This window comes from Myotis yumanensis, unplaced genomic scaffold, assembly GCF_028538775.1.
Source record: "Myotis yumanensis isolate MYYU_CA2020_CCGP unplaced genomic scaffold, mMyoYum1.0.hap1 SCAF_21, whole genome shotgun sequence".
In the NCBI taxonomy this organism is placed as follows: domain Eukaryota; kingdom Metazoa; phylum Chordata; class Mammalia; order Chiroptera; family Vespertilionidae; genus Myotis; species Myotis yumanensis.
Genome location: NW_027223772.1, coordinates 8,973,247 through 8,997,804, shown reverse-complemented (window position 1 = coordinate 8,997,804; position 24,558 = coordinate 8,973,247). Strand labels below are relative to the sequence as shown.

The 24,558-nt window shown below is 42.3% G+C and overlaps 1 protein-coding gene across 1 annotated transcript in view; it reads right to left on the bottom strand.

Annotated features, from left to right (window-relative positions):
* ZNF367 (zinc finger protein 367) overlaps nt 1-20,758 on the bottom strand; it is a 32,004-nt gene extending 11,246 nt beyond the window's left edge. Inside the window, exons 1-2 of the mRNA XM_070400799.1 lie at nt 20,040-20,758; nt 1,910-2,060 (exon numbers count right to left, since the gene is read on the bottom strand). Coding sequence (XP_070256900.1) covers nt 1,910-2,060; nt 20,040-20,438 — 550 coding nt within the window. The 5' untranslated portion in view covers nt 20,439-20,758. The remainder of the gene's footprint in view (nt 1-1,909; nt 2,061-20,039) is intronic.
* Nucleotides 20,759-24,558: the final 3,800 nt, after the last annotated feature.

The window sequence follows — 24,558 nt, the reverse complement described above, 5'->3', positions numbered from 1 at the left end:
TGAAAACATATCTTCAGGTGAAAATTTTTTTAAAATTCTCAAAATCAGATATTCACTAAATAATTGTTTTACTGAATGGTTCACAGTCAAAACTTCTTGGACACCATAGTCTATGATTCAAAACTCAAATTTTATCCTTTTTTAGGAATTTAGCTAAGGATTTAGCTGTATTCTAGATAACATTAAAATATGTTTTTTCAAAAACTAAAAAAAGAAATAGGTGATGACCATAGTGGGAAAAATAGGGGACTAAGAGTTAAAAACCCAAATGCCAGACCAGTAGTACCCAACAGAAATAAAGTATAAACTACTTCTAGTAGCCACATTAAAAAGGAAAGAAAAACAGGTTAAATTAATTTTGATAGTGTATTTTATTTAACCCATTGTATCTAACATATTATCATTTCAGTATGTACTCAGTATCAGAAAGTATTAAGGACATCATTTACTCTCTTTTTATCATTCAAGTGTACTTCACACACACTGCCCATTTCGATTAGTCGAGGCACATGTGCTACTCCAGGGGCCAGCAGACTGCAGGGGAGGAGAGGGTATAAGCAGTGGTATTTGCCTTTTGGTACCTCAGTCTCCTCAACTGTGAACAATTAGATACCATGACTAGAATCATAAGGCTCCTTCTTCTGAGGCCACCTTTCTCTGTGGAAAGAGCAAGGACACTATATTTTTTGCTCTCTTTCTATATGGTATTTTAATTGCCAGTATCATTTCTCTACACAAATAGCGATGTATGATAGTCTTGAAATAGCTGCATACAATACATTAATTGTGAAAAGTTATGCTTCACCTTGGATTTAATGGCTAGGTCAAACACTTGCATGGCACACTGCGGGCTCTGAAAATTTTATTAAAAATTTGACAATTACTATTTTAGTATATGGCCTACAAGTCAGTTTAAACAATTATACAGATAAGGGCCTATCAAGTAAAACTCAACTAGGTAGAAGGATAACATTAAATGTAGTAATAACATTCCTCTGACTACTAGATTAATTGCCCTATAACTTCAGAAGTCATGTGGTTCAGAAAGCCATCACTTTCCACCAAAAAATAAACTGACTACCTGTAACAGTGAAATGCTTCCTCTCTCTTTTGGCCTTCAGCTAACAGCTCCTGCTATAGATATGATAATTACCTAGAGGTATTCTGCTTGCAGTATTGGGTTGCTTTTTTAAATTTTTATTTATTGATTTGAGAGAGAGAGAAAAATTGATTTGTTGCTCCACTTATTTATGCATCACTGGTTGATTCTTGGATGTTCCCTGACCGGCAACCAAACCCACAACCTTGGCATAGCGGGGACTATGCTCTAACCAACTGAGCTAGAGTTTCTGCAAGAGCAGCCCCTTGCCACAGAGGGTGCTTCCCCACACTCCCAAGAGGTAGGAAATATGTACAATTCACAGGAGCCTCCATAACTGGACTCAGATCTCAGATCAGTGGGGTCGGGGAGGGGTGGGTGTCAATGGACCAGGACCAACTGGGAACAAAGGGATTGGGAAATTTTACTCTTCCTTGGATCCCTTTCAACACCTACATGCTTACACCCACCCTTGCTTTGCCCCTCCTCCCTTCCCTTAACAATAAAAGATGCCCAAATTCCAGATTCTTCTTAAAATGGATTTGATAATTAGTTCATCTTCTCAAGCCAGGCTTTCTCAATCAATAAACCTTTCCTTACTTCAAAACTCTGATCCATTGAATATTGGCCTTTCTTTTGAAGTATGAGGCCCACAAACCTTGGACCTGTAACATACACAGTGCCTTTTTTAAAAAAAACTACAATGAGAAAATATAAGGCAATTAAAAAAATTAATTTATAAGCCCAAACATCAAATCAGCTTTCAGTTAGGTATTATTTTTGACATTCTCTAAAATTGGTTCAACTTACCTGTGTGAGTCCTTTTGTGAGCCTGGAGCGATTTTTCCCGTGGAAACACCCTGTTACAGATGTTACAACGAATTCTGCTGGACGAATGCTCTCCTTCATTTATTAAATCCCGGACAGTATCTGCTCTGGGTCGACCACGCCGGATTCCATCCTGTAAACAATTTGTATAAACACTATTATATTTCTTGGACTCCACTCATTATAGCAAAATATCGTAATAAATGATTTTTTAAACTCCTTCTTGAGTGACATCACCAAAAATGGTAGAGTAGATAGTTTCAAGGACCCATCCCTCCCCAGATCACTGAAAAACCGAGTTGTCACAATCAGCTGTCACAACTCCAGGAAATCACAGCAACTCAGTGAACACTGAGTCAAGAAAAAAGCAACTTGAAATAGTAGGAAAGCTTCACAGCATTTTGCACTTGCCCTTGCCCCTCTCCTTACTACACAGTGGTCTTGAAGCAGCAGCCTTCACTCTCAGTATGGGAACCTAGTCCCTGGCTCCAAGAGCAGACATTATTATGAAAGAATTGTGTCTGTTTGACCCAAAGGACTGATGCAGGGTGTCCTTGATCTGACTTAGAACTCTCCAGGGTATAACAGTCCTACTCAAAACCTCTGTGAGGCAACTGACATGTGCTGCCACCTGGGGCAAAAGATTCAACTGAGGCAAACAAATAGGCCAAAGCCTGGGAGGAAACACTGGGGAGAGAGTGTCTTTGGGAAATCAGGGCATTGGGCCTAAGGATAGGAACTGAGAAAGCCACACACTTGCCCAGGGCGGGAAGCATGCCCAGAAAAGACCTAAAAAGGCGGGAAGCTTTCACCTTTGGCTGATGTTAGGCTCAACACAAGCAGGAAATGAAGACTAAGGCAGAGTTGAAAAAGAGCTAAGGCACAGAGCCATTCTGCAACAATTACAAGGTTTTTTCCCTTTCTTTTTTTGGCTCCTGGTATTTAAGATCTCTCTCAAAGGATGAGCTGATCACAAGCTAAAGAAACAGACTTTAGAGAACAAACATAACAAAATAGAGTTTACAAAAACAGTCTAGAAAACTTGCCAGACAACTAGAATCCACAGCAAACAACAAAAACAAATTCTGACAGAGAAGAATCTGATTTTCAGAGTTACCACATTATAATATTTAAAACACCCAGTTTTCAACAAAATATTATAAAGCATGCAAAGAAACAAAAGCATGGTCCATATAGAGAAAAAATTAATAGAAATAGACATTGGCGTTACTAGATAAAAACTTTAAATGAATAAGGAATAACAAAAAATCAGAACACTCTTTCAACAAATAGAGAATATCAATAAAGAAACAAATTATTTTTTAAAAGAAATTCTGGAACTAAAAAGTACAATAACTAAAATGAAAATTTTGACTAGAGATCACTAATGGCAGATTTAAAGGGCAAAAAAAAAAAAAAGTTAGCAAGTTTGAAGATAAGTCAACTTAAATTATCTAGTTAGAGCAGGGATGGGAACATCTGGTCTGCAGGCAGTATAAACCCACCAGATCATTTGTTCTGGCCCTACCAAGACATTAGGGTGAGTTAATTAAATGTATGACCAAAAATAGTGGGCTAATTTTTAAGTTGATACTTTTATATGGCCTGTGAATAATCCTATATAATAAAAGTCTAATATGCAAATTGACCAAATGTCCGATCGCTATGATGCTCATTGACCACTAAGGGGCAGACGCTCAATGCAGGAGCTGCCCCCAGCCCACAGGCCCCGACTGGCAGCAGCAGGGCCAGCGAGCGGGCAATACCAGGCCAGCCAAGGTGGGTGCCAGTGAGGGCCCCTGATCACCCTGCCAGTTGCCCCACAGATCGGCCCTGATCGCTGGCCAGGCCTAAGGGACTACCCGTGCACGAATTTTGTGCACCAGGCCTCTAGTGTTATAAATATTCAAATGGCCCTTGGCAGATTCCCCACCACTGAGTTAGAGGAATAGAAACAGAAAATAATGAGCCTAAGACACCTGTAGGACATCAAGTGTGTTAGTCCTTTCAGGCTGCTATGATGAAATACCAGACTGGGTAACTTACAAACACAGACATTTATTTCTCACAGTTCTGGAAGCTGGGAAGTCCAATATCAAGGTGCCAGCATGATCAGGTAAGGGCCCTCTTCCTGGTTCCTAGCCAGCTCCTTCTCACTGTGTCCTCACACGTGGTAGAAGGGGAAAGGGTTCTCCCAGAACCTCTTTGATGAAGGCACTAATCCCATTAATGAGGGCTCCCACCACCTAAGCACCTCCCAAAGCACTCCCCAACACCACCATCTTTGCGGGTCAGGATCTGAACACACAATTCTTCAGGGGAGGACACAAACATTGAGACCAAGTATACCAACATAATTGAAGACCCAGGGGCAAGAGGGAAAGGAGCAGAAAGCATATTTGGAGAAATAATGGCTGCAAAGTTCCTAAATTTGATTAGACACAAGTCTAAAGATGCAAGAAGCTCAATGAACTTAAAATACCAGGTAAACAGATACATAGAGACACATTACATCAAACTACCAAAAGACAACTACAAAGAGAGAATCTTGAAAGCAGCAAGAATGATGCAGTTCATCACATACAAGGGGTCCACAAATAAGATTAATAACTAATTTCCCAGGAGAAACTAGTGAAAGCAGTGAGAAGACATGCTTAAAGTGCTGAAAGGAAAAACAAAAGTCACCAATAATCTATCCTTCAAAAATGAAGAAATCAAGCATTCCTACATAAACAAATGCTAAGAGAGTTCGTTGCTAGGAGACCTGCCCTACAATAAATCTAAAGGGGGTTCTTCAGGCAGAAATAAAAGGATACTAGACAACAACTCAAAGCTGCACTCGAACACGAGTAAATGTAACAACACAAGTCAGAATTACTGTATTTTTGGCTTGTACCTCCTCTTTTCTTGCCTATATAATTTGAAAGACAAATGCCAAAAGTATAAAAAAATTTTAATCTATATTAATGGGAACACAATATAATGTAATTTGCAACTACAATAACAGAAAGGGGGTAAGAGCTGTATAGGAACAGAGTTTTTTATACTACAGAAGCTAAGGTTGTATGAATGAAAATGTTACACTACAAAAAATAAGTTAAACAAAAAGAAGGTAGTAATGGAGGAATTGAGAAACAAAATAGGTCTAGACATATAGAAAACAACAAAACAAATCAGCCATCACTTTGAACGTAAACAGATTAAATTCTCCAATTAAAAGATAGAGATTGGCAGAATGGATTAAAAAAAAACATAATCCAACTATATGCTGTCTATAAGAGACTCACTTTAGATTAAAAAATACAGATAGGTTAAAAGTGAAAAATGGAAAAAGAGATAATAGTTATGAACACATACATACCTAATAAGAGTCCCCAAACTATATGAAGGAAAAGTAGCAGAACTGAAGGTAGAAAGCGATAGTTCAAAAATAGGTGGAGATTTTCACTGTTAATTAATGGACAGGACAACTAGATAAGTCAACAAAGATATGGAAGACTTAACACTATAAACCAACTTAACAGACATATACAGAACATTCCACACAAAAACAGCAAAATACACATTTTTCTCTAGTGCACATAGAACATTCCCAGGACACACCATATCAGGCCTCAAAGCAAGTATCAATAAATTTTTAAAAACTGAAATCATACAAAGTATCTACTTTGACACATATGGAATGAAACTATAAGTCTGTAACAGAAGGAAAAACTGGAAAATTCACAAACATGTGGAAATTGGACAACACACTGAAACAGCCAATGGATCAAAGAGGAAATCACAGGGAAATTAGAAAATACTTTTGACATGACTGAAAACAAAAATACAACATATCAAAACTTGTGAGATACAGTTCTTGGATCCAAAGGCTTAAGATAAGACAGCAATTGCTGCCCAAAGCCATCTAGAGAGTCAATGCAATCCCTATCAAAATAATTCTAAGGACCTTTTTTTGCAGATATGGGAAAAGCAATCCTCAGCTCATATGGAAATGCAAGAGGCTCCAACAGCCAAAACAATATTTAAAAAGAACAAAACAGAAGGACTCACACTTCCCTATTATAAAGCAACAATCAAGACAGTATGGTGTTGGCATAAGGAAAGACATATAGACCAATAAAATAGAATTGAAAGTCAAAAAATAAACCCCTATCTATGACAAATTAATTTTCAACAAGGGGGCCAAGAACACTCAATGGGGAAAGAACAACGAATGGTTCTAAAATAACTCCATTTCTACAGGTAAAAGAATGAAGTTGGACCCCTGTTCATACAATATATCAAAAATTAACTCAAAATGTATCATACATCGAAGTGGCAGAGCTAAAAACTAAAAGAGCTCTCAAAAAGACAGAAATAACAATATGTAATACATTAGTTAATAAAGAAATTTTTTTAAAAAAGAAGACAGAAATAAATCTTCCTGACCTTGAATTTGGCAATGGATTCTCAGATATGGCATCAAAAGCATGAGCGACAAAAAGAATAGGATTGATATTTACATATCTAATAAGGGTCTAGAAATGAGCACACATAATGAACTTTTACAACTCAACAACAAAAGACAACCCAATTAAAATATGAATAAAGGACATACACATTTCTCCATAGTAGTTATACAAATGGCCAGCAAGCCCATCATCATTAGTCATTAGGGAAATGCAAATCAAAACTACAGTGAGGCCCTAGCTGTTGGCTCAGTGGATAGAGCAGGGGTCCTCAAACTTTTTAAACAGGGGGCCAGTTCATTGTCCCCTCAGACTGTTGGAGGGCCGGACTATAGTTTTAAAAAAAACTATGAACAAATTCCTATGCACACTGCACATATCTTATTTTGAAGTAAAAAACCAAAAAGGGAACAAATACAATATTTGTATTTGCATGTGGCCCGCGGGCCGTAGTTTGAGGACCCCTGAGATAGAGCATCAGCCTGCGGACTGAAGGGTCCCAGGTTCGATTTCCGTCAAGGGCACATGCCTGGGTTGCGGGCCCAATCCCCAGAAGGGGGGGTGCAGAAGGCAGCTGATTAAGGATTCTCTCTCATCATTGATGTCTCCGTCTCTCTCTCTCCCTTCCTTTCTGTAATCAATAAAAATATATTTTAAGAAATCTACAATGAGGTCAGTTATACCTCAATAAATCTCAAAGGAACAGAATTAATCCAATATTAAAAACCATAGTGACATACTTCACACCAACTAAATTACAAAGTGTTTTTGATAAGGATAGGGAGAAATTAGAACCTTCATACATTGCTGGTGGGAATGTAAAGGGTTCAGTCACAGTGGAAAAGTTTAACAGGTGGTACAATGTCCATACATATATATACAAAGGAATACATACACATATACAATGGAATGTTTCTTCAGTTTTCCATGTCCATGAGTTTTTCTTTTTTATTCCTTTTTTGTTCAATCCCTTTACCCCTCTCCATCCAGCTCCCCAAACACCCCCCACCCTCCGCTATCAGCCTGCTCTCTACCTATGAGAGTCTGTCTCTATTTTTCTTGTTAGTTCATATTGTTCATTAGATTCTACATAAGAGTGGAATCATATGGTATTTTTCTTTCTCTGACGGCCTTATTTCACTTAGCATGCATAATGCTCTCCAGGTCCATGCATGCTGTTGCAAGGATAAGACTCCTTTACTGCCAAATACCATTCCATGCTGAAAATGCATCACAGCTTTATTACCCACTTGTCTACTGATGGACACTTGGGCTGCTTCCAAATCTTGGCTATTATAAATAACACTGCAATGAACATAGGGGGTTGCATATATTATTTTGAGTTAGTGTTTCTGGTTTCTTTGGATAAATTCCCAGAAGTGGAGTCACTGAGTCATAAGGCAGTTCCATTTTTTAATTTTTTGAGATAATTGCATAGTTTTCCACGGTGGCTGCACCAATCTGCATTCCTACCAACAGTGGTGGACGGTTTCCTTTTCTCCACATCCTCACCAACATTTGTTTGTTGATTTATTGATAGCCATTCTGACAGGTATGAGGTGATATCTCATTATGGTTTTAATTTGCATCTCTCTAATGATTAGTGACAGTGAGCATCTTTTCATGTCTATTGGCCATTTGTATGTCCTCTTTGGAGAAGTGTCTCTTCAGGTCCTTTGCCCATTTTAATTGGATTGCTTGGTTTTGCTTGTTTTTTTGGTGTTGAGTTTACAAGTTCTTTATAAATTTGGAATGTTAGCCCTAACCAGTTTGGCTCAGTGGATAGAGTGTTGGCCTGCAAACTGAAGGGTCCCAGATTCGATTCCAGTCAAGGGCATGTACCGTGGTTGCGGGCACATCCCCAGTGGGGAGTGTGCAGGAGGCAGCTGATCGATGTTTCTCTCTCATCGGTGTTTCTGATTCTCTGTCCCTCTCCCTTCCTCTCTGTAAAAAATCAATAAAAAATATATTTTAAAAAAAATTTGGAATGTTAACACCTTACCAGGTGTATTGGTGAATATGTTCTCCCATTCAGTGCTGTCTTTTCATTTTCTTTGTTTCCTTTGCTGTGTAAAAACTTTTTAGTTTCATGTACTCCCATTTGTTCCTTTTTTTCTTTTGTTTTCTATGTCCAAGAAGGCATATCGAAAAAATTATTGCTATGAGAAATATCCGAGATATTACTGCCTATGTTTTCTAGGAATTTTATGATTTTGAGTCTAACATTTAAGTTTAATCCATTTTTTATTTATTCTTGTGTATTGTGTAAGAATGTAAAGGGTTCAGTCACAGTGGAAAAGTTTAACAGGTGGTACAATGTCTTGTTTCAATTTTTTGCACATATCTGTACAATTTTTCTAACACCATTTGTTGAATAGACTATCTTTAACCCATTCTTTTGTTCTTACCTCCTTTGTCAAATATTGACCATAAAGGCATGGGTTTATTTCAGGTCTCTCTATTCTGTTCCATTGATCTACATGTCTTTTTTTTTTTTTTTTATGCCAGTACCATGCTGGCTTAAGATATTCTTTATATGTTTTTATTGATTTCAGAGAGAGGAAGGAAGAGGGAGAGATAGAAACATCAATCATGAGAGAGAATCACTGATCAGCTGCCTTCTGCATGCATACCCTCTACTGAGTATGGAGTCCATACCCTGGGCATGTGCCCCAACCAGGAATCGAACAATGACCTCCTGGTTCATGGGTTGACACTCAACCATTGAGCAACACCAGCTGAGCAGTAGCATGCTGTTTTGATTACTATGGCCTTGTAGTATAGTTTGATATCAGATAGCATAATTCCTCCAACTTTGTTCTTCTTTCTCAAGGTCACTGTCTATTCGGGGTCTTTTTGGTTCCATATAAGTTTTTGGAATATTTTTTCTAGTCTTGTTATCTTGATACAGATTGTGTTGTATCTGTAGATTGCTTTGGGTGGTATGGACAATATAATGATGTTAATTCTTCCTATCCATGAACACGTGGTATATGCTTCCACATTATTTGTATCTTCATCAGTTTCTTTCTTCACTGTCTTATAATTTTTCCCAAGCACAGGTCTTTTACATCCTTAATTTTACTCGTATTTTACTCTTTTGAAGCAGTTGTGAATGGGATTGTTTTCTTAATTTTCCTTTTGAGCATCCATTATTGCTGTATAAAAATGCAACTGTTTTTTTTTCTTCTATTTATTTTGTATACTACTTTACTGAATTCATTTATCAGTTCTTAGCTTTTTGGTGGAATCTTTAGGGTTCTCTATATACAGTATCATGTCAACTACAGATAATGAGTTTTACTTCTTCCTTTCCATTTGGACGCCTCTTATTTCTTCTTGTCTGATTGCTCTCTTGGACTTCCCATACTATATTAAACAAGAGTGGTGAAAGAGGACATCCCTATCTTGCTGCTCTTCTTAAGGACAATGGTGGTAGTTTTAGCCCATTGAGTATGTTTTCTGGGGGTTTGTCATATATGGCCTTTATTACCTTGACGTATGTTTCCTCTATGCCTACTTTGTTAAGAGTTTTTATCATAAATGGGAGCTGGATTTTAACAAATGCAATGCCCTTTCTGCATCTATTGTCATGATCATGTGGATTTTATCCTTCATTTTGTTTATGTGGTGTGTCACTTTTATTGATTTGTAGACACTGTACCAACCTTGCATCCCCAGAATAAATCCCACTTGATCATGGTGCATGATCTTTTTAATGTATTGCTGGATCCAACTGCCTAATCGTTTGTTGAGGATTTTAGCATCTATGCCAGGGGTCCTCAAACTACGGCCCACGGGCCACATGCAAATACAAGTATTGTATTTGTTCCCGTTTTGTTTTTTTACTTCAAAATAAGATATGTGCAGCGTGCATAGGAATTTGTTCATAGTTTTTTTTAAAACTATAGTCCGGCCCTCCAACAGTCTGAGGGACAGTAAACTGGCCTCCTGTTTAAAAAGTTTGAGGACCCTGATCTATGCTCATCAGAGATACTGGCCTATAATTTTCTCTCTTTCTAGTGTCATTAACTGATTTTGGAATTAGGCTAATGCTGGCCTTGTACAATGAAGTTGGGAGCCTTCCCTCTTCTTGAACTTTTTGGAATTGAGGATAGGCGTCAGTTCCTCTTGGAATATTTAATAAAATTCACCTGTGAAGCCATCCAGTCCAGGATTTTGGCTTGTTGGGAGTTGTTGTTTTTTATTACTGCTTCAGTTTCACTAGTTGTAATCTGTCTATTCAGATTCTCTGATTCAGTTTTGGAAAATTGTATGTTTCTAGGAGTTTACCCATTTCTTCCAAATTGTCCAATTTGTTGGCATATAGTTGTTCATAATAACCTCTTATAATCCTTTGGATTTCTTTGGTGTCAGTTGTTACTTCTCTTTCATTACAACGGAATGTTATTAAGCCATAGAAATGATACATGCTACAAGGTAGATGATCCTCAAAAACAGTATGCGAAGTGAAAGAAGCCAGACACAAAAGGCTACACATTGTATCACTCCATGTAATGAAGCATCCAGACTAGATAGGTCCAGACACAAAAACAGATTGGTGCTTTCCAGAGACTAACTGTGGGGGGCAGGGGTAGGGAGTGGCTACTTAATGGATGCAGGGCTTTCCTTAGAGTGAGGAAGCTGTTGTGGAACTTGATATAGGTGGTAATTGCATAACACTGTGATTTATTAAATGTTACTGAATTACACTTTATAAACATTTACTTGAAAAGCTCAATCTCAACATGGATGAGTTACCTTACAGAATAAATCACGTTTAAATTTTCCTTTAGATATTAAAATCTATTTCCACAACAACCTAAGTGTGCACTGACAGATGAATGGATAAATATATGGTATATACAATGGGATTCAGCCTTGAAAAAGGCAATCCCGCCATATGTTACACATGGATGAACCTTGACATTATGCTCAGGTAAATAAGCCAGTCACAAAAAGACAAATTTTACATGATTCCACTTACATGACGTAGCTAAAGTAGTCAAACATTTAGAAACAGAAAGTGGAATGGTGGTTGCCAAGGGTTGTGGGCAGGGAGAAAAGAGTTCAGTGGGTATACTAGTAATGTTGCAGTTTTACAAGATAAAAAAAGTTTTAGAGATCTACTATGCAACAATATGTATAGTTAACGCTAAAAAATGGTTAAGATGATACATTTTATGTTGTATTTTTTGCCACAATTTTTTAAAAAAAGGAATGTGCAAAGGCACAGTGGCAGATTATATTATTATAAAAATACTAGAGGCCCAATGAACAAAAATTCGTGCAAGAGTAGCCCTCCTTTCCCCCGACGGCCAACACCGGCTTCCCTCCTCTGACCGCCCACAGGCACCCAGGACCTGCTCTGCTTCCCTCCTCCAGCTACCCCTAGGTACCTGGGACCCAGGCTGGCTTCCCTTGGGCCCGACTTTGTAAGGAAGGACGTCCAGTCTAATTAGCATATTACCCTTTTATTATTATAGATTCACTGCCCTCTCTTTTTTTTTTTTCCTTTTTTTCCCCTTTTTTTTTAATTATTTTAATAATTTTTATTTCTTAAAGTATTACAAAGAGTATTACATATGTCTCCTTTTTTCCCCCCCTTGACATTCCCCCGGCCCCTACCCCCCGCCCCCCCCGGCCCCGTGTCTTGTGTCCATTGGTTAATCTTATATGCATGCATATAAGTCCTTCAGTTGGTCTCTTAATCCCCCCCCAACCTTCCCCAGGCTTCCCACTGTAGTTTAACATTCTGTTCAATGTTGCTCTGCTTCTGTATCTACCCCTGTTCATCAGTCCATACTGGTCCCCCTTATTTGTCCCAACCTCACTGGAGTAGTCTCAACCTCACCAGGGCCGTCTGAGCCTCACCAGGGCCGTTTCAACCTCACCGGGGCCGTCCCTACCTCACGGGGGCCGTTTCAACCTCACCGGGGTCGTCCCTACCTCACGGGGGCCGTTTCAACCTCACCGGGGTTGTCCCTACCACACCGGGGCTGTTTCAACCTGACCGGGGTTGTCCCTACCACACGGGGGCCGTTTCGACCTGACTGGGGTCGTCCCTACCTCACGGAGGCCGTTTCAACCTCACCGGGGTTGTCCCTACCACACCGGGGCTGTTTCGACCTGACCAGGGTCGTCCCTACCTCACGGGGGCTGTTTCAACCTCACTGGGGTCGTCCCTACCACACCGGAGCCGTTTCAACCTGACCGGGGTTGTCCCTACCACACCGAGGCCGTTTTGACCTGACCGGGGTCGTCCCTACCTCACGGGGGCCATTTCAACCTCACCGGGGTCGTCTCTACCTCACGGGGGTTGTCCCTACCACACCGGGGCTGTTTCAACCTGACCGGGGTTGTCCCTACCACACCGGGGCCGTTTCGACCTGACCGGGGTCGTCCCTACCTCACGGGCACTGCCCTCTCTTGCTGTGGGTCCCAATAAGGCCAACCTGGCCACATAACTCGCTTTGGCTAATAACATGAGAGGGCAAATTACTGTGTGACTTCTGAGCACAAGCTTCAGAAAGCCACCACATGGTTTCCATTTATAATGAAACTCAGAATTGGCAAGGTCCTAAATGGAACGTGACTTACTTATGTTTACGTCCAAATTAGCAAATCAATTGGACAATTATTGCTGATTATCAAATATTTTCATCTTCATCTTCTTTACTCCTTGGCTATAATCCTCACTATAGCTACATGCAACACTAGTCTTTCTTGATAAAATTGTTCACCCAGAATCAGCAAAGGGAGATTGGAATAAAATTAGAGAATCTGTTGCCATCATTTATTAATTTGCAATAATTGTAAGATTGTTGCTGGTTATGGTAAAACCATGAATAATTGTTTTAAATATTGTTTTTAAAATGCTAAACAAATAAATGTAACATATATGATGCATAAAAAAGGTGATTCTGTTAAGAAATTGAACATGAAATCGGGTTAATTAAAACCCTTAGTGATACAACTCCTCTGCTTGAAAGAATCCTTTTCCCAATATATGTATTTATTGAGAGAAAGGGGAGAGATGGAGAGAGGGGTAGGGAGGGAGGGAAACTTTAATTTGTGTTCCACTTATATATGCATTCATTGGTTGACTCTTATATTGTGCTGAATCGGGATTGAGCTCATAACCTTGGTGAATTGGAAGATACTCTAATCAATTGAGCTATCCAGGCAGGGTTCCTAATATTGTTTAAATACCAAAAAAAATATTGTTGACGATTATAATTATTTTATTTTTTCATTTTAGGAACTAAAAAACAAATGTGTTTATTGAGGCAAGAGGATACAAGCAATATAAAAATCAAAAGCTTCTCTAGCTTTAATTGGCGTTTCCTTCTCCTGTCAAATGGGGTGGGATTTTATTTGTACACTAGAGGCCCGGTGCACGGATTCGTGCAGCAGTGGGGTCCCTCCGTCTGGCCTGAACGCTCTCGCAATCCGGGACCCCTCAGGGGATGTTGGACTGCCGGTTTTGGACCAATCCCCACAGGCCAGGCTGAGGGACTCCACCGGTGCATGAATCTGTGCACCGAGCCTCTAGTATGCATATAAGATGTTTGGTTAATCTTCTCCCACCTTCCCACCTCCCCCTTCCCTCTGAGATTCATCAGTCTGTTACATGTTTCCATGCCTGTGCTTTGAGTATCTACCTCCTGGTGGTCAGTGTGCAGCATAGCTACCAGTCGAATGGTCAAATGGTCAGACACTTAGCATATTAGCCTTATATATATATAGATTTCCTAAGGATCCCAATCTGCTCATCAAAGCCTTATACAGGGGGAAGCTGTGGAGCAGAGATTCCTTAAGCAACCCCCTGGGAGAACTGTTATCAGGGCGGAGAACTGCTCAGTGCTGCCTGCTTCTTTCCCTTGTGCTCCTTGTGTACGACGAACAGCCACTGCAACGAGGGCAGCCTAGCCTAAGTGAAGAGAGGCTCTGGAAGCCCACTCTGCCGTCTCGGCACTGGTCTAGTCCTTCACTATTTTGTCCACAGCCTTTTTGATTTTCCAAAAACCCAGGGAACTCCTTTCTCATGAGTACTCTCTGATCCTTCTTTGTTAAATAGCCTTTATCCCCAGCAAATTTGTGAGAGGTAAACATCATGGTTCCCATGGAATGTTCTATTTGAAATGGCATTTTGGTAAGGTCCTGGCCAAAGGCACGGCAGGACCACAGGGCTGGCTGGGATGTGCGGCTGGTTATTACAATTTCAAATAACTGATCAGTTCATCAATATAAAAAAATTTAAATTACCCATTTCTATTTTCAATGTTTCTGGTAAAAAAATAAATAAACAAGCATGTTTGGTAAGGAGAGAGATATACTTTTAAAAGTTAATCATTTGGCTGCTTTCAGCAACTCTTTAAGATCTTGTTTCAGCTACAACCACACATGTATATTTTCCAGATGAGAAATAGATAGCTAAAAAATACAACATCTTAGCCATATACAAGTAAGGCTCCACCAAGTGCATTCTTTGAACTAAGAAAATTAGGCCAGGCAAGTAAGTAATGATCTAATGCCCTAAAATCAATAGTTAAAGAGCATCTTGTAAATACATATAAAAATAAGCAGTGCTACTTAAAAAGGACCACTTTCGTTTTGGCCTTAGCAATAAGAAAACGTTTCCAGGTACATTTTGACAATAATAGTCTCATCAGCAACCAAACATACCTGTAGCCTAAGAGAGAAATCTTGTTGAGACTGCTTGATTTGCAAGGAAAGGTTAACAAATTCCAAGACACCCCATTGTTATTATGTAGCAAGTGCAGCGAAAGAAGCTACAAGAAAGAAGCAAGATGATTAAATTGCCAAAAATGTTTCATACTTAAGTAAATTTTTTAAATAGAATCTCAGTACCTCCAGAGGTAGATTAGTAACTTTTGAAAGTGTTTTCTAAACTATTTCATGATAAATGTTTTGAGTTCTCAATGTCAATAACTAACTTTAAAATTATTTAATAAAATTTGGGTTATTTCTCAACCCACTTAACATAATGTACACATTTACTTAGGCTTTAGAACATGTTATATTAAGCCCTAGCTGGTTTGGCACAGTGGATAGAGCGTCAGCCTGAGGACTGAAGGGTTCGAGGTTCAATTCTGGTCAAGGGCACATGCCTGGGTTGCAGGTTCAATCCCCAGTGGGGGGCATGCAGGAGGCAGCTGATCAATGATTCTCTCTCATCATTGATGTTTTTATCTCTCTCCCTCTCCCTTCCTTTCTGAAATCAATAAAAATATTTTTAAAAGATAAAGTTGTATTAAAACTTGGTATTCATGTAATTACTAAAGAACTAAAAGTCTTTGATGCATTTTTATACAAAGTAAAATTCAAATCAAGTACTCAAGTAACGTAGAAGGAAAAGGAAAATCAGTCTGAGAGAGGCGTATGTACATTGACAAGAAAAAGAGAAAATGTAAAATTTATCATATTTCCTCTTAGAAATCAGATTTAGATACAAATTTCCTATGGCTCCCATACCTGCATCCTAACTCTATCCCCTACCTTGACCTATCTGCAAAACTTTCCAAGTCTTAATTTGAATGTGTCTATTATATTGTCTGTACCCTCATAAAGCATCTCCATTAAGATATAGACAGGTATCAATAGTATGTGTACAGTCTCCTTGCATTAGCTTAATATTAGAAATATAATAAGCCCCTAAAGTCAATTCATACATGTTATACATGGGAGCAATATCATGTAGGAATTAAAAGCAAGGGCTGTGGAGGGTCCCAATCAGTTCTGCCACTTACTATATGAGATTAACTTAATCTTAATCTTGGGGACTCTTTTCTCTAATTCCTCCTTCATCAGGTAAACAAGGTAAATTGGGAAAGGAATTCAACATTCAACACAGAGCCTAGCTACTATGTTAACATGTTGTGTGTTTTTTTTAAATATTGAATGCATTGGGGTGATATTCGTTAATAAAATGACATAGGTTTCAGCTGTACAATTCTATGATACATCATCTGTATATTGTATTGTGTTCACTACTACCCCAAGTGAAGTTTCCTTCCAACACCATTTATCCTCCCTTTACCCTCTTCTACCTCCCTAATCTTCCTTTCCCTCTGGTAATCACCATACTGGTTTTTTTTGTGTGTGTGTCTATTAGCTTTTTCTTTTTTGTTAATTTTGTTTTATTGCTTAAAGTACTACAAAGAGTATTATATATGTCTCTTTTTTTTTCTCCCCTTGACCTTCCCCTGGCCTCCCCTACCCCCCAGTGTCTTGTGTCCATTGGTTATGCTTATATGCATGCATACAAGTCTTTAGGTTGATCTCTTACCCCCCTCCCCCAACCCTCTCTGGCCTTCCCGCTGTAGTTTGACAGTCTGTTCGATGTTGCTCTGCCTTTGTATCTACTTTTGTTCATCAGTTTATAATGGTCTTAATTATTCATAAATGAGTGAGGTCATGGTATTTTTCTTTCATTGACTGGCTTATTTCACTTAGCATAATGCTCTCCAGTTCCAACCATGCTGTTGCAAATGGTAAGAATTCCTTCTTTTTTACAGCAGCATAGTAATCCATCATAGATGTACCACAGTTTTCTAATCCATTCATCTGCTGATGGGCACTTAGGCTGTTTCCAGATCTTCGCTATGGTAAATTGTGCTGCTATGAACACAGGGATGCATATATCCTTTCTGATTGGTGTTTCTGGCTTCTTGGGATATGTTCCTAGAAGTGGGATCACTGGGTCAAATGGGAGTTCCATTTTTAACTTTTTAACACGTTGTGATTAATATGGAAGTAATTGCTCTGTACTAATCAGCTATCAGATGGTTGAAGAGTTCAGGGGATGATAGAAAGGGGAAGCAGGATAGGCAGCTGACAGGTCCTGAAGGGTGAATGGTATCTGAGGCTAAGCATGGAGAAGCCACCTCATTAATGTGGTTGGGGAGAGGGTACAAGGGCACATGGTGGGGAGGCTTGGAATACCTTATGGCCAAAGGGAAATCAGACCTGCCCTTCCCTCCCAAAATTCTACAGAAGATAACGCTAATATGTAATTAGACCCACAAAAGTGCTAAGCAATCTTGTGTTTAGGGGCCAAAATAAGTGGCTAGACCAGTGGTTCTCAACCTGTGGGTCGCGACCCCTTTTGGGGGTCGAACGACCCTTTCACAGGGGTCGCCTAAGACCATCGGAAAACACATATATAATTACATATTGTTTTTGTGATCAATCACTATACTTTAATTATGTTCAATTTGTAACAATGAAAATACATCCTGCATATCAGATATTTACATTACGATTTATAACAGTAGCAAAATTACAGTTATGAAGTAGCAACGAAAATAATTTTATAGCTGGGGGTCACCACAACATGAGGAACTGTACTAAAAGGTTTCGGCATTAGGAAGGTTGAGAACCACTGGGCTAGACGATGAATTTCTTCCCAATGGCAGAGGAAAAACAAACAGAACAAGTAGAAGCTAATACCAGGAGTGCAGGACTCAGGCACCTCCCTTGGGAGCAGCACCAACAGACAACCAATGAACACAAATGTTCTCATACCCACAGCTGCTGCTGCCTCTAACCTGCATACTGAGAAGGAGGTAGCAGGGAGTGTGCTACTAGCACCAGCTTTATTGCAAACTTGTCTCCCATCTTCCCAAAAAGTAAGCAGATTCAATCAGTATGCTTCACCATGAGCATGTGGAGGTGAAGAACTACCGTATAAGTATTTTCAGGAAGGAAAACAAAGGGGCCGGCCACCCTGTTTTTAGAGGATATGATCACAAATCATACTAGGTGACTTCCTTAAATAAAGGCATATTCCAGACTCCCCCACCCTGCCCCAACTACCCCAACCCTGCAAGGTGAGGAAGCTTAAATGAGTGAAGTTTTGAAGTTGTATTTGGATTGTTCATTGATGAAAGGGCAAGTTAGAATCAATTCATCTAATAATTTATCAAACAGTACAATATGAAAGACTGAGGAAATAAAAATATAAAACAGCCTTTTCACTTTTACACATTTTTCATAACTTCCAGTATATTTTAGCTCTGAAAAGAGGTGGACAAAGTGGAAATAAAATCCAAACCTGTGTGAGCAACTTTTATAAAAGGTTTGTGTGAAAATAAGTCTGTTTTAGGCCAAAAGCAACATATATATGCAGATTTCATTTGCCTAGGATAACATTAATCTTCTTGGGTAATCCCAAATTAGATTGTTATAATTAATGAAATAATAATTCCAAAACCTTCCACAAGTATTTGTGCATGTATGCCTTTATGTTGCTCAACTATATAACCTAACATGTTTTTTTTCTTTCTTTTTTTTTTTTTTGTTTTTTAAAAAGGTCTAAACACCAGAAAAAAATATATATATATGATATCTACCCATCTTACTAACGGCTACCTAGAGATAGCCAAGAGTGATTGGTTCCTTCACAAACTCACTTAGCACTATTGTGAACATTTTTACTGCTCGTTCAAACTTTTACTGAAGTGCAGCTTCAAGCGTTGAAGTGTGTCAAAGCTCCTAATTTTGTAACTTTATAGCTCTTTAATAACAATGACATTAGAAACACAAAGTGTATCAATTTCCTTGGGGCTCAAACAACACGGAGTTTCAACATCTTTGCTACTGAGTGTAAAATGATCAAACTTGTTTCAATTTATAAATACAGTACTTGCCAATACAGATGTAGTAATCCACTAGGTGATTTTACTTGTTTTATCTTTGGCAAGCTGCTTATCTTATATAGCCAGTTAACACACAGTTACTGAATAGTGACTTATAGTAGCACCACTCATTCATTCCATGACTACTTACTGAGCACCTTTACTCCACATTTACAGTGTGTAAGGTACTCAGTCTACCAGAGAGAAATGATCCGGCCCTGGAGTTGACAGTCTACAGAGCTGAGTACATGTATGCAGAGAGGCAGCCCCAACACAGGCTTCAGGACCAGGAGCCACAGAAACCCAGCCCCAGGCGCAGCTCCAGCTCCCACTACCCAGCTGAGCGCCCGTGGGGAGGTCCCTTCGCCAGGCTCCAGCTCAGCCTCGACTGCCCAATCCGTAAACTGTAGGTCTGCACGGGACAGTCACACCCTTCCCAACGCTAAGCAGTCTCGAGGTCAGCGACTACAGCGTCGCAGGCCACTGCGCTTCAGCGCCTAGCAGAGCAGGTCGCTGGATGCACGGAGGGCAGCGAGGGCCCGACGATTCCCCGACGCGCCTTCTCACTCGTCGGCGGCCTCCGCAAGGCCTCTGTGGCGGGACCGGGGCCGGGATCTGCGGTGATGGAGCAGAGGCTGCGCAGCCCTTTCCCTCCCGCACCCCGAGGAGCTCCAGGGGGCAGCTCCTTCCCTCCCTCCCAGGCCAGCGGACTCTGCGGTCGGCCTCCGCGACCCGGGCTGAGCGCCGGCCCCTGCACCTGCTGGCGGCCGCCCGGCCTCGCCCCGCCCCCCCGCGCCACGCCCCGCGGGGGCCCGTTTTTTGGCGCGCGGCAGTGACGTCAGTGTCCGGTCACCCGCCCCCGCCCCCGCCGCGGCCCCTGCAACTTCGCGTTTTAAACTCGGCCCCGCCCTACCCGCCGCGTCCGCGGGCGCTGCCAGCTCCCAGCCGCGCCGTTAACCGACCCGCGGCCCCGCGCCCCGCCCGCCCCGCTCGGCTCACCTTGAGGTGGCCGCTGTCCGGGCTGCTCGCTTCCTCCTCTTCCTCGCCCCCCGAGGCGGCGGGCTGGGGCGCGCCCCGGCCGCGGAGCCCCGGGCGCTGGGCGGCGGCGGCGGGCTGGGCGGCCGAGGCGGCGCCCCCCGCGGCACCCGGGCTGAGCGTCACGTTGTGCGCGTTCTCGCCCCAGCGCCACGGGTACACCATGAAGTCGCTGAAGCCGGGGCTGGTGGGGATGAGCGGCGGCGGCGGCTCCGGCTCCCCTCCGCCGCCGCACGTGGCCTTGATCGGGGTCGTCCTGATGACCGACACCAGCACCCGCTTCGGGGAGTCGTGGCAGAAGATGACGGGCGGCGGCGGCGGCGGCGGGTGGTCCGCCATCGGCACTTCCACACCCCGGATCATCGCCCTTCCCCGATTCGCAGCTCCGCCGGCCGCTGGCCCTTTGCTCCCGTTGCCCGCGCCGCTCCGAGTCGCTGGCTCTCAGTCCCGCGGGCTCATGGCCGCGGACGTTTCCCGGAATCCTCCTGTGCGGCAGCCAGCGATGGAGCCGGGCAGCTCGGCGGGCACCGGGGTCAGGGCGGACCCCAGCCCCGGGGCCAGCCCGCCCTCCTCTCTTCACACGCAGGCGGCAGAGGCGGGAAGAGCGGGCGGCCCGGCCGGCGGGGACAGGAGAGCAAAACTCACGCCGCCGAACCCCCAAAATAACAACCTGCTGCTGCGGTCCCCACTCGGACTTTTCCCGCGTTACATTTCGCGCCTGGGCGGGACCAATCACAGCGAGGCGCCTGCCCACTGGCCGCAGCGAGGAGTGACAGGTCCCGCGAACCAATGGCCGGGCCGGCATTTCTTTCCAGCCGAGCGGGGCGGGGCCGGGGCCGCGCGCGGGTTCTTCCTGACCGGCCATTGGCCGCCGCTGGTGTTTTTTCTGGCCCGGAGGCCAACTGCGTTCGAAACTCGCGGGGAGCGTGGACGTCAGCGCTCGCCCCGGCACCCCGCCGGGGGCCCCGCCTCCGCCGGGCCGGGGGAGGATCGTAGGGGCGGAGGCGCGCGGGGACAGGGACGGGCGGGGGCGGGGGCAAGAGAGTTGCTGATTGGATAAGCCTTGGGCGAGAGGCGGGCCCGGGGCGGTGGTTGGCCGGCGACCCGCCTGTGGCTGTTGGGCTGTGGTTCCCGCGCGCCCGGAGTTTAAAGGTCTGGGGCCCTCGGGCCGGCGCGTCCTCCCGGCGCTCGGCTCCCGCCACTGGCTCTGCGGGTCCGAAGCCTTCCCACTGCACGCGCTTTCGCCACACGCCCAGGGGTGCTGCGTCTCTTAACCGGTGTCCGTCCGACCAGCTGTGAGCTCGCTGCAAACTGACCCTGCCCTCGCCCCTGACTCCCCCCAGGCTTAGCGGGGCATCCGTCCCGACCTCGTGAGCGGGGCCTTGGTGCCCATCTTTGTGGTGTTTTAGGAAGTGGCCTCCCAGGTCCCCGTGCGCTGCTTGAGGGCAGAGGGACACGAACTCGGGCGTGTCCGCTCGCGTCTGGGACCGAGGCCCCAAAGTCGTCCGAGGACCCCCGCCGGCGGTCCTCCCCCCGTCCCCCCCCCACCACCCTCGTCCTCTTCCCCCCCCCACCCCCAGTCTCCAGGCCTCTGGCTCATTCCTGCTTCTGGATCCACGCGGACTCCGGGCTCCCCGCAGGGTTCCCGCTGTCCAGACTCCTCTGTCCGCCCGCCCTCGCCTCTGGACCACACCCCCGAGCCAGAGGGATGCAGGACAACCACGCAGGTCCGAGCCTGACAGTCGGCCCCCCAGGGCCAGGGTAGGCCGAGGCACCACAGCAGAGTTGAATGTCCAGCTCATAATCACTAAAACGGGGAAAAGTGACTGTGTCTCATTTGCTCTTGGCTGTATTACCAGAGCCTAGCCTGACTCGTGATAAGCCTTCAAAAAATATCTGTTGAATTAATTAATAAAATGAATGTATGAATGAATATCCAGTAGTCAAGGGTTAGAATTGGCAATTAAATTAGCTCTCTCGCTCGTGCGCGTGCGCGCGCTCTCTCTCTCTCTCTCTCTCTCACACACACACACGCTGATACACAGCTATGTCTAATTTAGTCACACTTATTAAAAAATGTTACTGATATGAACAACCTCTAAGATACAGTTTAAGTGATAAAAAGGAAAAATGTGAATTAGTAAGATTTCATTCATGTGTTTTAAAAAATAGGGAAAGAATATACATTTTTGCTTTTAGTTAAGCAGAATAGATATCTCTAGCAAGATACACAAGAAAATGATACATCTATTGACTCCAAGGAGAATTATGTGGCTGGAAAAGATTTCAAAAGATACAGCATATAACTGTATCTTTTGAATTTTGAACCAAGTAAAAGTGCCTTTCAGTAAATAAAATAGTATGTAGCTAACATTTCCTGGAGGCCTACAATAATAAAATGGATGCTTCACTTACATTCTAATATCAACTGTTCTGTGAGGCAGATGTGATTATTCCCATTTTACATATGAGAAAACTTGAGGCTAACCCAAATCACATAACTTGATAAATCTTTTGGAAGGATGCCTCTGAAAACTGCCGACGGATTATACCTCACATCTGCTGAACAAAAAGAAGAGGCTAAAAAATGGGATCCCTACATTTCTTAGTCACATTCCTCATATTCCAAAACTTTCAGGTTTTAGGGCTTAAATCCAATTTGATACTTTAATGGTTGATGTGGAAAGCTGAAAGTTCACCTCTCATTTCACTTAATTTGGTAAACATTCATTTTGTTTTCACTATTTAATACCAAATAGTGAAAACTTTTCTTTCCTGATTGCGCTGATTACTTCTGAATCAGCTGGAAGGAAAATATAATCCATCTCTTTCATATGTAAAGTAAAAAAAGAAAAAGTGAGCACTCAAATTATGGGTTGAGCAAGATCTAACAGATTAAGCACCAACTGATAGTTAACTGCTTAACATTCACATGCCCCAGAGTGCAAGAATCATTCAGAACAGAACACTGACTTTCTGTTTCTAAAAATGACTCTTCACCAACCGTAATCTGGCAACTCCACGTGCCCTCTGCCACCAGAGAATAAAAGGCACGCCAGGAGCCTGTGAGGCGGGCAGAGGGTGATTGCAGGAGCAAAGCTGAGGTCATGCAGCTCGCTTGGCTCCACTTTATTGCAACTAGAAAGCTGTCTGAAGTGTGTGTGGGTCATCATATTCCTGGTGTCTGTTCTGCCCCAGACCTGGCCACCAGCCCGTAGTATATACTGACTCTGAAGAATACTAAGACCCATCTCAGAACACTTACTACATTGTTACAATAGTTTTTCCTATTGTTAAAATGTAGGCCTCTTCTGAGAAAGCTATATACCTCAAACCCTCTTTTTTAAATGTACTTCAAAGTTTCAAGATAAAATCTTGAAACAAAACAAAATTATTTTTTCACTTTGGAAATACACTGTCAGTAAGAGCATTTGAAGCTGCCTGGTTGCTTTTATCCTAGTTAGCGTAGGAGTCTGAGCATAACATAAATCCTTTTCAATAATTTGTCTCCACGGCTACGGGTGCAGATAAAACAACTTTACAAATACACATAGGTGAAATAGAATAAAAATGTCTGATCACTTGTTTTGAGATTCACAGGAAGATATTTTACCATTAAAATTCTCCAAAATAATTTTCTCAATGTTCTGTTTGGCAAATATGAACAATAAAATGGCAATAAATGCATATCTACCAAAAATTTAATCTAAAAACAAAATGAGTAAGCAGAACAGAAACAGACTCATTCATACACAGAGACCTTTTTGTTGGTTGCCAGATGGGAGGGGAGGTTTGGGGGAGTAGCAAAAAAGGTGAAGGGATTAAGAAGTACATATTGGTTGCCCTGGCCGGCTTGACTCAGTGGGTAGAGCATTGGCCTTCGGACTGAAGGATCTCAGGTTCAATTCCGGCCAAGGGCACATGCCCAGGTTGTGGGCTCTATCCCCATTAGGGGGTGTACAGGAGGCAGCCAATCAATGATTCTCATCATTGATGTTTCTATCTCTCTCTCCCTCTTCCTTCCTTTCTGAAATCAATAAAAATGTATTTTTAAAAAAGAAGTACACCTCGACACAAGGGTTTATAAGAACAACAAAGGAGAGCAAAAGGACAAAAAGACAAAACAAAACAAAAAAAGAAGTACAAGTTGGTTGCTACAGAAGAAATGAATATAGTGATATATGTAAACTGTAATTTAAAAAAACCTTACTGAGAATTTGAAGTTTGGCTTAAGTAGGTCTTTCAATGCAGACCTGTTTTGAATTGGGTAAGGATCAGATAGAACACTTGAGGATTGGTGGGATGAAGCACATTATGTGTAGAGTGTCCCAGAGGGCTCGATGACCAGTTCTAGGTTCTAATCTTGGCTTTGAATTTATTAGACACCCCTGTTTCCTTTTAGTAATACTGTCTTTGTTTTCTAACCTGGTCTGACAGGCTTGCAACCCAAGTTAGATCTACTTGAAACCAAAAGAGCTATTTG